Source organism: Dufourea novaeangliae, unplaced genomic scaffold (genome assembly GCF_001272555.1).
Source record: "Dufourea novaeangliae isolate 0120121106 unplaced genomic scaffold, ASM127255v1 scaffold22, whole genome shotgun sequence".
NCBI lineage: Eukaryota > Metazoa > Arthropoda > Insecta > Hymenoptera > Halictidae > Dufourea > Dufourea novaeangliae.
Window position 1 is genome coordinate 891,713 of NW_015373898.1, and position 15,351 is coordinate 907,063.

General features: G+C 36.7%; 1 protein-coding gene across 1 annotated transcript in view; it reads right to left on the bottom strand.

The window, feature by feature from the left end:
- The window catches only part of LOC107193395 (protein phosphatase Slingshot), a 116,423-nt gene that overhangs the window by 56,625 nt on the left and 44,447 nt on the right, over positions 1–15,351 (bottom strand). Inside the window, exon 4 of the mRNA XM_015582835.1 lies at positions 11,810–11,969. Within this exon, the coding sequence (XP_015438321.1) occupies positions 11,810–11,969 (160 nt within the window). The remainder of the gene's footprint in view (positions 1–11,809; positions 11,970–15,351) is intronic.

A 15,351-nucleotide genomic window follows, 5' to 3' on the forward strand; every position in this document is an offset into this window, starting at 1 on the left:
TCTTGTTGGTATTGAATTACCAACTTGATATTACGCACAGACCATTTTCAAGAAACAAAATGAAATTATTCGTTAACTATTAGGTATGGACAAAAAAATGTTTCAGACAAAATTTACTTGTTCTTTCCTGTAGAATCTAAATATGTAACGTTTTATAGGGGGTTCCATTTAAAATTATAAAGGTACCCCCCGCCCTTAAAGGGGAAGGGGGGGCCACTTCACGTTTATGTAGTTAGAAAGGCCCTTCAGACTCATGCAATTTAAGACCAAGAACTTTAAAATCGATGGCATAGTTTTCGAGATATTGAGCTGTTAAGAGTTATGTGGGCCACCCTGTATATGGATACAGAATGGGGTATATTGGGTTGCTGCATTTTGAAGATACGCCATCTTTGAGAATAAACCACCTTCGCCGCCTTACACTGGGTTAAAAAGCCCTTCACGTCGAAGTTTCTCAAAATTCACTCCAGTGTGTTAAAAAAAAGGATCGGAAAGGTATGTTACCTGTGTACGAAACGATTGCACGGTGGTTGATTATACCTGCGAACCGCGTTTGCAAATTCACAGCATCCTGCTCGAGCGAAGGTAAACAGGATACCAAAGACGCGGGAATGATCAACGTGTGCATTGTACTATATATGTAAATGCGTACATTCACTTCACGAGATACACTCGGACAATGGGTTCAGAAAAAATAAAAAAATTACGATATCGTGTAATAAAAGGATAGTCTTAATGGCCACCGGCAAGTGTCCAAGCAGACTGATTCAGACTGTCTGTCCTAGTAAAATTACCAACCGAACTGGGATAGTAAGAGATCAGCGTAACATTATAGGATATACACATACGTTATAGATTCCCCGGGAACTCCGATTAAAAGCACTCTTGGGAAAATAAAATCATGATTTGTAATGTTATAAAACTGTTATGGAAAAATGGAATTTTTAATTTCACGAAAAGTTTAGGTAAAAAGAATAATGATACTATAGAAACCCAAAAATTGACCTATTACAGGTACGATTAAACTTTGAAATGATTAACCGTACTTCACTCTAAAAGAAGTGTTCACGATAAGACAAAGCAAAAAAAAAATGAATTTCTAGGAGATAGCACCTTTAAATACCACAGACGTAGCAAGGACTGTAGGAAAAGAAGCAAAAGGAGACACCGAAGGTGGTCAGAAGCCGTAAAACTCGTTTTAGCCGTCCGAGCACCGCGATAGCCCAGTTTCGTTCAGGGAGTGTTTCAATATTAAAATAAGACTGCTTGAAATTCGGCTGCTCTATGTACTCAAATCCGTGGTGAATTTTAATTGTTCCATTTCCTAACGATCTTCACTTAGTATTAGCAAGAATAGAATAGATTCCCAAGTTTTTCGATTCTGATAAAACTTACTGTTTCGAATATACAGTTATAGGTAAACAAAAAACTGGAAAACATCGTTTAATCACGTGCGGCATAAAACGAAAATAAAGATCATGTACACAGGAGTACTCACGAATATTCGACGTTATTTAGTTATTATACACATACTTACATATGTATTTCAAACATAAACTACTTCCCTTTGGGTTTCATGAAAGATGATTGGTTATTTATTGTACCATTCAGACAACTGTTGAATTATTTCGTGTCCTGCATGCAACACAACTACAATTGTGAAAATGATTTTTTGTCATCGATCAGTATCATTTATATAATAAAGAAAATTTATTACTGTTACTTACGAGAATCAATATCTAAAAAATTCAATTTCACATAATAAAACTAGTTATTTAGAACAATTACTTTAGAAAAACTATTTCGCCGATCCGAAGAAGCAGTACTTCTAACACTTCAGTGTTTTTTGTAATTTAAATGGTAACAAAAGATAACGTAGCAACTTCTATAAAAATTCTTCTGTGTTATTCAAATTTGTAACTCCAACATCTTTGGTTTCGTTAGATAATATTAATTATCAACTTAAAGAAACTTCATATGATTTTCCATCAATGATAAACTTAAAGGAAAATTCAGTTACTACGTATAACTTATAAAAAGTATTAACACTATTAGAAGAATTATTTTATCTAGTTCTTATATAACTTTTTCTATCTTCATACCTTCTGATTATATTACAGATGTTTACATAGACTAACACTACTATAGACACACTTTATTTCATGTAAATTTAGTTAATTAAAAATATAGTAAAATCGCACTTCGTTCTACTAAAAAACATAATTACATACAGTTAGTAGACACCACAAAATTTCTACGTTTTTACTGTACAAGAATAATGAGATTCTATTACTATGTACATCTTTTTGTTTATGAAATTATTCAAGATTCTATTCTTCATGGACATATGAACGTACAAAAATTCTTAAAAATATAAGAAAGTTATGTGATGCAACGTTTGCTGAATTCACTATTCGCTAGTTATACATGCGCTGAATTATTTTGTAGCGACGCATAATAATATATTAAACTTAAGACTAATTTTATTGAGCAAAATGAAGTCCAAAATATTTTAGACATGTTTGCCAGTACAAGTATATTTATATCATCATTATACAAAGCCTCAATCTTTCGTAACAATTGTTGAAAATAGACACATTTCGAAGATATTTAGAACTCCTAATGTTTTACAGAATGATTTCACTGCTAAACTGTAGTTTTTATAATAAATTTAAATAACGTTTTACGAAGATTGAACAAGAATTTAACCCTCCGTCGGGCGCATTGTGTCTAGATGGCATGGTTCATCATAGTAAGGGGTTTGTGTTTTCTGTTATTATGAGGGAAATATTCTTCTTTTTGTTGTAAGCGATTTATTTAATTATTTCACTGACAGTACCACAGTGGTATGGCAACCTTATACCAAAAATAAAACGTAATAGAAACACTTAATGTAACAAAATACAAAAAAAAAAATACAAAAAAAATAAAATGACATGCGTTAAAGAAAATAAATTTTTACATATCAAGCACTCTAATTTTGAAAGGCGCCTTGGACTGATTGCTGTGGCGCAAGTAATACATCTTCTTCGTTTCCAAAGTGATCTTGTTCTAGCTTCTTCTTGATCTTTTTTTTAGGCAGAGGATGGACGGAAGATTTTCAATTTGGCTTCAAGTTCTAGATTCTAGAGTCTAGAATAGACTCGCCGCCGCGTGTAATAATAAGACGAAACCCCGTCAAGCGCGACTGCCAAAATGAGAGCCGTTCTGAACTTCTGAACCTTGTATCCTTTCTCCGCGAGTTTCTATTGCACTGGCGACTGTACGAAATCGTAAGGATTTCATTAGGTCACTAGTGCACGGAGCGACGACAATGTCTATCAAGCGTTTCCAATCTGATGATTCTCGTTAATCGCGACTGGGTCAGTGGTTGCGCTGACTGTCGACATTTCTCGTTATATTTTCGGAGAAATGAAATGTGCAATGAAAAGAAGTTATGAAACTTCAGGAAATAACAACATTTTCCAACGGAAGATCGTCAAAGTGTCCGTCGAGTGTCGAAAATCAGAAATCCCGCAAATAAACGGAACTGAAAGGCAGAAGGCACACAAAGCACCGGAAGTGGGCAAATGAACGGGTTAATGATCGGGCGGGTCACTGACACTTTCCGTATAAAAGGCGCGACTGGAGGGCAAGTTGCATGCGCGCTTTTAAGTGCGAACACAAAAAGTAACGGGCTCTGATGAAAATGAGTCGGCGAAACGGCCTGTAGCGAATCGTACGTCACCCTTACCTCGTTGTCCTTGTAGGGACCAGTTTCTCGTCCCAGTCCGGCTCACTGAGGAATCCCGACACCTTTACGCGTGTCTTATTCACAATTTTAATAGGTTAGACTGGGGCTAGATGTTACATTTATCAGTTCTTTATTTTATTTCTTCGCAATCCATATTCGATACCATTAATGACTCCCACTTAAAATACGTACTTTTCTCTACTGATGTCGCTATTTTACACAATTCAACCAAAACCATGACTTTAAAAAAACTCAGTCTAAAGGTGAAGCGGTCTATATATCAAAGTCCCTCGAGATGGGGCCAGGTGTTACACAGTAAAGGTCAAAATGGTACACTGTTAAATTTTGGAACAAAGGTTAGTTATGAGTAATATAACTAAATTAAATTAATGAAAAACTCAACATTATGCTTATTAAAGATTGTAGCGTTAGAGAGGCTCGTAGATTCAAGGGATCTTAAAGACAATTTCCGATACCACTTTAGAAAAGCGAAAAATTAGTCGACCGAGGCTTGCTGTTTATTTGTGTAGATGCTAGTAAAATTTATATCAATGGCCACTGCATATTCATAAGCAAAGGTCCTCACTTCTTTTAGTGTTAACCTTTAAATAAATTCTGGAACGCTGCAAAAGATATTTAACGAGTTCTTCTTGTCGTCTGCAAAAACATACCTTGCTTACAAATAGCTAATAATTAAGTGAGTACCGTCATTTTGCTTATACATCTCAACAAATCTGTGCAGAGTCATAAAATGTACCCGATGATTATGAGTTGACTGTCTTATAGAGATTAGGGAAACCGGGGCAAAGTGAGTCTTGGGGTAAAGTGATCTTTTTTAATTATTTATTTGAAAATAGAATATATTTACAAATTCTTGACATACTGAATTTACATAATATAACGATGATAGTTATGCACATTCAGGTACTAAACAATGTAAATTCATTTAAGAAATTAAGAATCAAGTTTTAGATACCTCCGAATGGTTTTTTTTTTCAGATTAGCTTTTTGGATAAATGAGTCATAAACATACTATTTTAACACGAACATTTTTTGTGTGTGTTTAAAAAAAACTTGTAAACATATATGTGCATGCGTTTTAAAATAAAATAACCTAAACATTATTAAATAAACAATTTTCCACTGAGTATGTATTTGGGGTAAAGTGAGCGGGAGTGCGAGAAAAGATCCGCGTGCGCGAGTGAGGTGTACAATAGCTTAACCTTGTCAGCTAGCGCGAAACCACGCGAAACTGCGACACTTCCAGCTTGCGCTGATTATTTATTTTCTGGAGATCTCCAAGGTAATATAAATTCATTTTTTTCATTAAGTCATTAGATAATGTATTATAAATAACACTTCGTCGTAAATATTAGATATTATTAATTTTCATTCAATTTCATTACTACTTTTAAGTAATAATTATAATTTTATTAATGATCATTTATAATTTCTATTTTATTAATGTTTATTAATAATTATTGTTTTTTATTCATTTTAATTTAATTTCAGAAGATGTGTTTATCTAATTAAAATTTAGTGACGTTAAATTTGTATTAAAAAATAGTTTGAATATTTAAAAACTTCTAATAATGTTAATTTAATAATTACGATCTTCATTAACCCGTAATCGGTGTCGTGGAATCTAGGAGACTCCCGCAAAATTACGTTTTGTGTCAGTTATTTCTACGGTTTATCGGCCACGTAGATTTCTGTACCTTCCTCAAAATAGTAAAAATTAAGCATTATATATAACTCCGGTACATGTATATAAGAAATAATTGTAGACTTGACGATGTCAAATTATTTAAAATACAAAAATGGGACGACGCCAGTTACGGGTTAAAAGCCATATTTTATTTCAGCTTACTTTACCCCAGATAGTAGCTTACTTTACCCCATACATGGCCCACCCAAACTAAAGGTCTAGGAAAAAATCGAATCAGAACATGCCATAGAGCATACCTTTCTGCTCAGGAAGGTGTCAAGGAAAGTTACAAAATCTGTTTTATGATCAATAGAGAAGCGAAATAATTCAGCAGAACAAGCGGCGGCAGCAGTGGTACTCAATGACGGCGCGGCGGTCGTCTGGCCTGTCACTCACAATCACCGTAACGGAAACGCTAAACGCGCGCAGGCAAGGCGACTGCCGTCATTGTAAAAGAAAATGACAATAGTATAACAATAATAGTATAGTAGCGTAATAGCAGTAACAATATAATGGTGCGTAGGAATATGGAATACCTTAACATGATACTCACACGAACAAAGGCAGGGGGAAAAGAAAGTACAAATAATGACAAAAATAATAATAATGAAAAGAAAAAAAAAAGGAAGTAAACTAACAAAAAATAAAAAAAAAAGGAAAAGTATGTTCGTATTTACTTTTTAGAGGGCGGTTCGCAGAGGGCGGGGCAACTGGTTCTTCTGCTGTAGTCGTCTGTGTGGCGTTCTCGGTGGTGTAAACCTCGAACTAGGATGGTGTCGCTCTGAGCCGCGGGAAGGCCGGCCGGTGGTGTCGGGGCACCGCCTATGAAGGCTTGCAGGCAGCAGTGCAATTGTTATTGTCCCGGATTTGTAGTACCTGGGTCCTGCAGACCGTGCACAGGGTAACATATCAGACCCTCTCCTCCAATATTAACCCTTTGCGGTCGGTGTCCCCGTAGCGGGAACATTTTTAAATCGTAGAAGTCGGTGTCCCCGTAGCGGGGACATTTTTAAATATCGGTGATTGTTTCGCAAAATACCATTCTTTAGAACATTACAAAGATTAAAAATTTTATATTCTAACGTGTTATAAGTAGTAGTAAATACAACAAATCAGTTTCAACAAATTCTGTGTGTTTTAATATCCATATATTGACTTTAAATCCTGTACGGAAAAGTAATTGCGAAACGATAGATTTGCTTCGACCTGCTGATACTCCCGAAAGCGAAATCTGCCGATCGCAAAGGGTTAAACAGTGGATGGGCCCCCAGTGGAATTGCTGCAGGTATTCCTCATCCTCTGTCCACGCACACCGACCACACATAACCTGGTGCGTGTTATGATTGATAAGGGCTTTTCCCTGGACGCACCTCCGCCGTTGGAAATATGCCTGATCGTTGTCCGGCAAGATGGCCTCGACCAAGGTGCCAGGCGTTGGCTCCCTCCTGTCATCCAGGTATTCGTCGAGGCGTATTCTTGGGTAGTATGCTCTCATGTTTACTGAGCTTCTGGTTGATTTGTGTCTAAGTAACTTTTGATTGTTCTTCGCCACTTCGGTCCGGTTTTATAAGTTCTTCATTGCTTCTCCCTCTCTGCTCTCGTTGGTCGAAGTTTCTTTGTCGTTAGTGCTGACAGGTGAAAAACGGTTGCTACCGGCGACTCCTGGTCAGTGTACTTCTATTGTCTTACGTGGTCCTTGTTGAGTTCGTGCATTTCCAACGATGAAAGTGGGGTGAGGGATGTCACTACGGGCGGCGTCGGTGCTGACATGATTGTTCTTAGGAGTGTGGGTCTCTCAGGTCCCCTGATGCATCTTCGTCTTTTTTATCTTTTATACCAGAATATACTGATTGTGGAAATTATGGCAACTACTATTATTCCCGTTGTTACAGAGGTCCCCTTTATTCCATATGTTATTATATTTTGAACTCTTTCATGCGCGGCTAAGATTTTGGTTTTTTTCTCGATATTTTTCAAAGCGATGGTGTTTCCTAAGGTTTTGTCGTCGCGGAGGGTTTCCAAGTCCCTTCTTGTTTGATTGATAATGGCCGAAATATGATAGGGTGTTATTGTAGGCATGACGTATGTTATGTTAATGTTTCTCACAGGGTTGTAAGTCTTGTTGATGTGAGACGTAACTGTGTCAGATGCGGTTATAACAGTTGTACCGAACATCGCGTTACAACCCTGACGTCGAGCGAGTATTCCGGCTTCTTTCACGTGTTTTTGCACTATCAACCTATCGTCCTGTAGTTTTTCTGCCGTCTCTACTGAATATAACCAACGATTCGGACTTTCTAAATTTTTGATGTAAGTGGGTCCAATGAAGACAATGTGAACGTTTCATCTAGACCACGAAATTTTGTGCGAGTTTGTCAGTAATTCTGTTTCACAGTTAGGGGTTTCGTCCAGTGATTCGAGGGGGAGAGAGAGATCGCAGATATATTTTTGTGAATATGCTCTGGAGGTATTTAGGTATTGTTGGTTCGCCATGAAGTATTGAGATTTTTCTTCATTTATTGCCAAATGAGGACTGGAAGGTTGTATGATTAGCGGAGAGGATGTCTTAAGGGCGAGCGTTTGACATGAGGGTAAAGGGTGTAGGCGGTATAATTTAAAAGAGGTGAGGTCTAAAAGTGGAATTTCTATTGAAATAATTATTTTAAAGCAATATGTTCAATGTTTAATCATTTTATTACATTATACAAACTGTTACCTTTTATTAAACGATGCAAAAAATATTTATATGTTTCTATGTTTCTTAATATTTTATAATCATTATCTCATTTGGTATTTGGCGAGAAAATGATAATATAATTGTATATAATTTTCTTTAATTTTTATGTAATTATTTAATAATCTCTAATGTCTTACTGCAAAAATAAAAATTTCAAAATTGATTATTAATAATTAATTATATCATTATTAAAAAATTGTTTATATACACTAACTATTTATGTAGTTAATAATTCCTGTGTAATGATTTATCAATCTGCACGTTATACTTCATTGTCACCCAGTATATAACACACCTACCGCCCACGTGACAGAAAGCAAGAAAGTGGGTGAATCGAGGGGTTCGGGAGACCTCTCGTGCTCATTCCAGATTGCGTGAAACAGTCATGGTCTTATTTGGCGTTTAGTATAAGTTCCTCCAAATAATCCGTATAATATAACTCATATATTTAAATTGGTATTATAGAATCGTATAACGTTTGAATTTCCAAAAATCTTATAAAACGTTTCATATAGCATAAGTAATGTCACGATTGACACTAAGTCATATTTTTGTAACTGATTCATTTTGTCTATAATATTAGCCTAAGGCAGATTTTAGAAATTGTTCAAATTCAAAGATTATTATCTTCGAACTAAAAGAGGGGAGGTGTTGGATGACCAACCTACATACGTATAGCTGCTTCAAAGATACAGCGTTAGCCATAAACGTGAAAGTCAACGGGCACGATATTGTGCCCTCGTAAGATCATAAATTAGTTGTAAAACTGCCCCTCTTTCGGTAGCCGAAACTATAATTTGAGACGCTTAAGGGGGAGCCTGCTGTAACGGATTAAAAAATTCGATTTTTTTTTCATAAATCGATAGTAATTGGATATTATAGAAGGTTTATTAACAATATGGTTAAAATTGAAAAGCCGCTAACTACAGTTTTAAAAAAAAATGTGCCTTTTAATTGGGGTTTTGAATGGCAAATTGCTTTTGAAACATTGGGGGATATAATTTTTTCAGAACCAGTATTACAATTTCTTAATTTTTTAGAACCCTTCCTTGTAACTACTGATGCATCAGATTTTGCTATAGGAGCTATTTTAAGTCAAGGTTCCGATAGGAGAGATCTTCTTGTAGCTTATGCATCTAGAAATTGAAACAATGTTAATTATCTAACTGTTGAAAAGGAATTGTTAGCTGTTTTATTTGCAGTCGAATATTTTCGTCCATATTTATATGGTCATAAATTTACTCTAATAACAGATCATAGACCTTTAGTTTAGCGTCATAACGTAAAAGATCCCACATAAAAAATAATGAGATGGAAAATCCGATTAAATGAATACGATTATGATATAGTATATAAACCAGGGAAAACAAATTTAAATGCTGATGCATTATCACGTAATCCAGTAGAGTATATTCATTCAACAGATTATAACGCAAAATCATTGACAGATAATAATACAGACTTGACAGATTCTTGTTCGAAGCGTCTGGAAAAGGTGTTTGTTGCCGTCGACAAATCACCGATTGCAGATTCTGAAATGGAGAGGGATTTTAGTAATAATGAGGATTTGGTGGCATCTATTTTTCTTACGCGTGAGAAAGTAGAGGCAGAGGAATGTGAGGTCATGGACAAATTGCAATGGAATGACAGTGACGATGACAACTACTATACTGCTGACGAAGTCGAGACGCCTCTTCCTCCTATGAGACTAATTCAGGAGTTGAGGATTGTGAGGTTAGATCAACGTAAACGAATTTTGGTTTGTACCAGATATGTCCCGCAATTCCATAGCAACCCCATTTACAAAATAGCTCTAGCTCGTTTTGTCCTGTAAATATATTGTTATTAAAACTTGCTAATCGATTTACCCAATGGTCTAATGTTGATTGCAAAGAGAGTTCTGCACTTGCTTCTGTGATTGTAATTGCACTAGTAGGAGGTACGCAGACATGTTTAGCTTGTAGTTGGGCATAATAGGAGGGATATATCTTGTGCCCTATGCTTAAAGATTTTTTCCGATTTAGTTTATAGGAAAATGATGTACTTCTTGTATCAACATATAATGCCAAAGTCTCATCGGCTGAGTTTGTTTCCGTAAATATTTTAGTTCCTTTGGAAACATTTCGTGTTGCTAACAAAAGTAGCAGCACTTCTTTGGCCTTCTGAACGTAAACCTATTTCTGCAGCAAAAGTTACTTTATTGGCAGAATTTTTTTCTACAATCTTCGTCACTTTACGTTCTCAGTTCTATAAGAACATTCGTCAAAAGATTGAACTGGTCTCCCGCCAGAACAAAAACTTGATGTTGAAGGCATTTCATTAGTGTCAAGTGGATCTTAAAATAAAACAAAATCTTCCCCTCGAAGCCAGTCTTCAAATCTATTTAAAAAATACTCTCGCTGTCCACCACTTTTATCCCAACGATCATTGATTCGGCTTACTATTTTAGATATGTTAGCCTTCATCTTTTGACTAGTTCCATCAGACATATCAACACATCCAATTTTAACAAAAATTTGTTGGCAAAGTTCATTAAATTGAACCTGACTATGAAAAATCTACAAGAAAATGTTTAATATTACCAAATCTGAAGAAGCAATAGATCCTCAATATGAGTATATCAAGAGTTCATTCGTATTATATGTATATGTTTAAAAAAAATATGTTGAAATTACAGTTTCGCTGGAAACTTTTGGCAGCCACTGTACATATGTATATTTGAAATACTTTGTGAGAATGATTTCATTGCCCACGTGTTCGATACAGCGTTATATATGCAGCTACCATCTGTTAAATCACTTTGAACTATTTGTTAGTTCAGAGATGCGCAACAGATTGCTCACGAGCTGAGTAGCTCAAACTTCCCCTCCCAAGGTTATCTGTATTATGTTCCCCAGATTGAGTCGTTCGAGTCGTGGCGGAAAGGTTATTGGTGGGGACACTCCAGCGAGTCAATCTTAGGTTCAAAGTGGGATTTTGCCCTGCGGGCACACGAGTTGAAAGGGTCACAACCGCGGTGACCCCTCGTGCTGCCCGAAGGGCGACAGAACTGGGGGGTAACACTGGGGGTGTCACTCCTGTCGCGGCCAGTTCAAAGAAGGGCACAGTGTCGAGTGGTGACCCCTCGACACTGTCGGAGGAGGCGTAAGGGTGGTTAAAATCCGTCCGTGAGGGGCTTTTCCCCCTATTACGAGGTGTGCTCCTCTCCCTTCTGGGGAGGAGCATGGGCGGGGCCGGCCGTGGAAGTCCTACGACATGTCATACCTGCGGTCGGCCAGGATACAGGAGACCAGGCTCAGCCAACACGTGGGGACGACTGCAGTAGTGTGCGTGCTAGGTACAATCCGTGAAGAACCTGAGGCCTTTGCACTCACGGATTGCCCTACTCGGATCGCGGCTCACACAAGCGCAGTTCCCCTTCCTGCGGCTTTCACCTCCCTAAGTGATCGGCTCACGGCATTTCGAGGTTGAGGGATTTTGAGAGAAAATGGCGCATTATACTACCACGGTAGTAGGGTAAAGTAAAGTAATTACGTCACAACTGTACCTTTAAGTGACGCGCGCGACGCTTGACTTGGCTTGGAGTCGGCGTGGTGATAGGTGAAACTTATCCTGCAAATTTATGACTTACCATTTTGAGCGTTTCTTCCGGTCTGAGCAAGTAGAACATAGATTGCAAGTGCTGTTGAATGTCGCATCCTGCCGTGGACACCTTCCTTGAGGGTATAGCCCTTTCGTTTGGAGGAAGCACTAGGGCCGCACCCTTGCCTGCGAAGTAACATTCGCTCAAACTGTAACATAAAAAAAGAAAAATCTATTAGATAAAAAAACAATCTCAGAGGATTGGTAATTGAGTGAAAGTATCGTGGTACTGTTGGGATTGTGAACATGTAACTGACAATGAGTTTAACACATTTATTGCAGATATGTAACTAACAAGGAAAGGTCCTGGGATGCTACCATCAGATTTTATTAAGCTTGTGTATACTGACAGAGATTGTAATACTGAAGCTAATGATACCCCTTTTTGAGGGTAGACGGTTAATAGTTTATAAGATATTTAACATTAAAGTTTTAAGGGTCCCGTGTATAGTTTATGAAATAAAAACTGAGTACGAAAAAAAACATGAAAAGCTGGTCAATAGACCGCCGTAATCCGAGCTTGGACACCAGAAGGCCATTGGACTGGTAGGCAAGGTACGTTCTTACACTACCATGCATACAGGACCCTTAAAACATTAATGTTAAATATCTTATAAACTACTAACCGTATACGCCCAAAAGGTGATATCATTAGCTTCAGTATTACATTCTCTATCGGAATACAAAAGCTCATTAAAATCTGAGCGTAACACCTCGGAACCGTTCCCCATAAGTTTCATATTTCATCGAAAATAAATGTTTGGACGGCATCTGCTTTTTGTTCTTGTGCTTTCGCTCATCTTAATTCAATAATCACCGCATTTGCAGCTTCTTAATGTAATATTATTATACATGATTCAACTATTTGAAGGGTTAGATGCAAGAACCAGACAACTCAATTGTTATTAATTTTACAGGAACTAAAAAAATTGCTTAAAAAATTAAAAAACGATATACAATATTTCTTCTTGTCAATGTATTATTTGTGGCCTCCTTGTTAATATATACATTCTACTTTGCAGCAAAAGATTATAGCAGTATAAGGGGGTCAAAAGTGCTCTTAAATCGATTCGGACCTATGGTAAACCATTCGATAGATCGTTTAAAAAAAATAACCTGAATAATGTTTCAACCCTCTATCTCAACTAGGAGGGTAGTAACAGGAAATATTCCAATAATGCGGTTTTCCCTGTATTTTTCTTATTTAATCGCATGGAAAAATTTTGAAATCGATTAATTTTATTTGTTTTATGTGCCTTATGTCACGATAGTTTACAATGTACAGTTTTGATTTTCTTTCGTAACAATTTGCAATGTCGATCCGTTCTGTCGATCCGTCGCAATATAAAATTCGGCTGGAAAATGCACGTACGTTTAAGGGGTCATGCTCAGTCAGGAGACCGAAAAAAGAGTGTTCTTTATGAATTTTTTTCTCGAAAACTATAAGATCTTTTTCAAAAAATGTGTTTGTGTTTCAAAGATTGCAGTTTATAGATTATAAGGTAATTTTGTTATTTAAAAATATTTATTAGTAAATAAATGGTGAGCGATCTCCCGGATGTCTCTTCACAAAAAGTGATCTGCCGTGATCACTGTAACTTCGTAACGGTTCATCTGAAATTAAAAATTCAGTAATATTTATGTAATGGAAGAACGAATCTTATCCTTGACTGAAGGATTTTTCGAAATATTGATTAGGAACAAAGTGGCGAACATTTTACTGAAAAAGTACGATTTTCACTTAAAAAATCACTCGTTTTTGGTCAATTAAAAAAGAAAGTATGGAACGAACAAAAAAATCCTTCGTTCAAGGACAAGTTCTCTGATTTTAAATAAGGCGCAAAAGGCTTCATGTAAATCGACACAGTAGTTTTCGACAAATATTGATCACCAATTTGAAAAATGTAGTTTCGAGAAAAACGCGTTTAAAGTTTCAAGTCAAGCTTACACTTATACAAAATGTTCATTTTTTAACGTCTGTAACTCTGTCATTTTTAATTGGATTACCTTGAAACTTGCACAGAATATTCTCGAGATGTTGTACTTAAAGAAAATGTAGAAAGTGAAAAATCGATTTTTTGTAAATTTCTGACTGAGCAGGACCCCTTAAATAAAACTGCATACTCGAGCCAGAAACGTGCAGTGACATTGCACCAGTGATCAGTTAATCAGACGCACATGGCATTTCGTGTACGTGTAAGCTTCCGTTACCGTGCGATACAATAGGAAGTTTCTCTTTCACGAGGATAGCGATTACATGCATGTAACAGGAGAAAAGAGAAACCTGTAAATCTATCTTTGGCGACGCACTCTTTTACAAGCTTCACTATCGAGAGCTGTGACGATTACTTTCACACGATAAGGGTTCAACCGCTGTCACGGAGGGCAATTAACGACACGATCTTGTTAGCAAAGCGATGCAACTTGATTTGTTTGTGGACATTTTGTAGATCTGTCCCGGTGGCCTTATATCCTCCAGTTTACACCCCCCCCCCCCCCCATTTCATTCCCCGAAAACTTAACTCTATATATATATATATATATATATATATACACAGCTTACTATTAACTGGAAGCTTTATTTTCTGTGAATCTGTATGTGTTACTACTGTATTCTTACCACAAAAGAAAACTAAAGGAAAAAATTTTTATTTACGCCGAATTATTACATCGAACGTTTTAAGGGAAGGGACTCCTTCGGGGTCAACTTTGAATCGATAGAAGCACATATCTAAACAAACGGATGCTAGCGAAAACACATATGTAATCAATAACTGGGACGGCTTGCTGATACGATATCTAATGGCAGTACTTGTAAATGAATGTTCTTTCCCGATACTATCAAGTTGAGTTTGAGTATGTATTCTACTACGCGAAGGCATTGTTGCCGGACCGTATCGAGAGTTTTCGTACGCTGTTTCCAGATATCCCCCATTACAATTCTGGCCATCAGGAGAACGATGGAATACTACGGCTCGAGGCGAGATATCGGTTTTTGTCGAACGTAGGAAAAGAACGGCGCGAGCGAAAGAGGTCCGACAATGAAATAATACGTACTACAGAGTCCTCTGGATTATCGTCTCTAACTCGGGTCCGCGAGGGGACGATAATCGTGGACTACGCGAAACGCTTCTGACTAGAGATGGCGTGCAAAATCACTAATGGTGATTCATCACAGTGATCACCGAATCACGATCGCGGTCGTGATTTAACTTCATTTACGACCGTGATTGCGATTTTTTTATATTGAGTGAATTTCCTCACTGCGATAGTAAGTCCTTGATCTTTAAACAGAAAAACGTATTCAATATGATTTTACGATGAATTATTAATATACAATAAATGATACGATAAACATTACTATTTGTGTTTGTAAAAATCAGTAGAAAAAAACAAGAAATTCTAAAAGAATGATTTGCTAGGTAACATGTAGATTATAATTTATAATCATTAATTTATTCATTATTCTCCATTGTTTCTAATTATTCCTTCACTTTATACGATATAACTCGAATTTTTGTTTTGATGTCG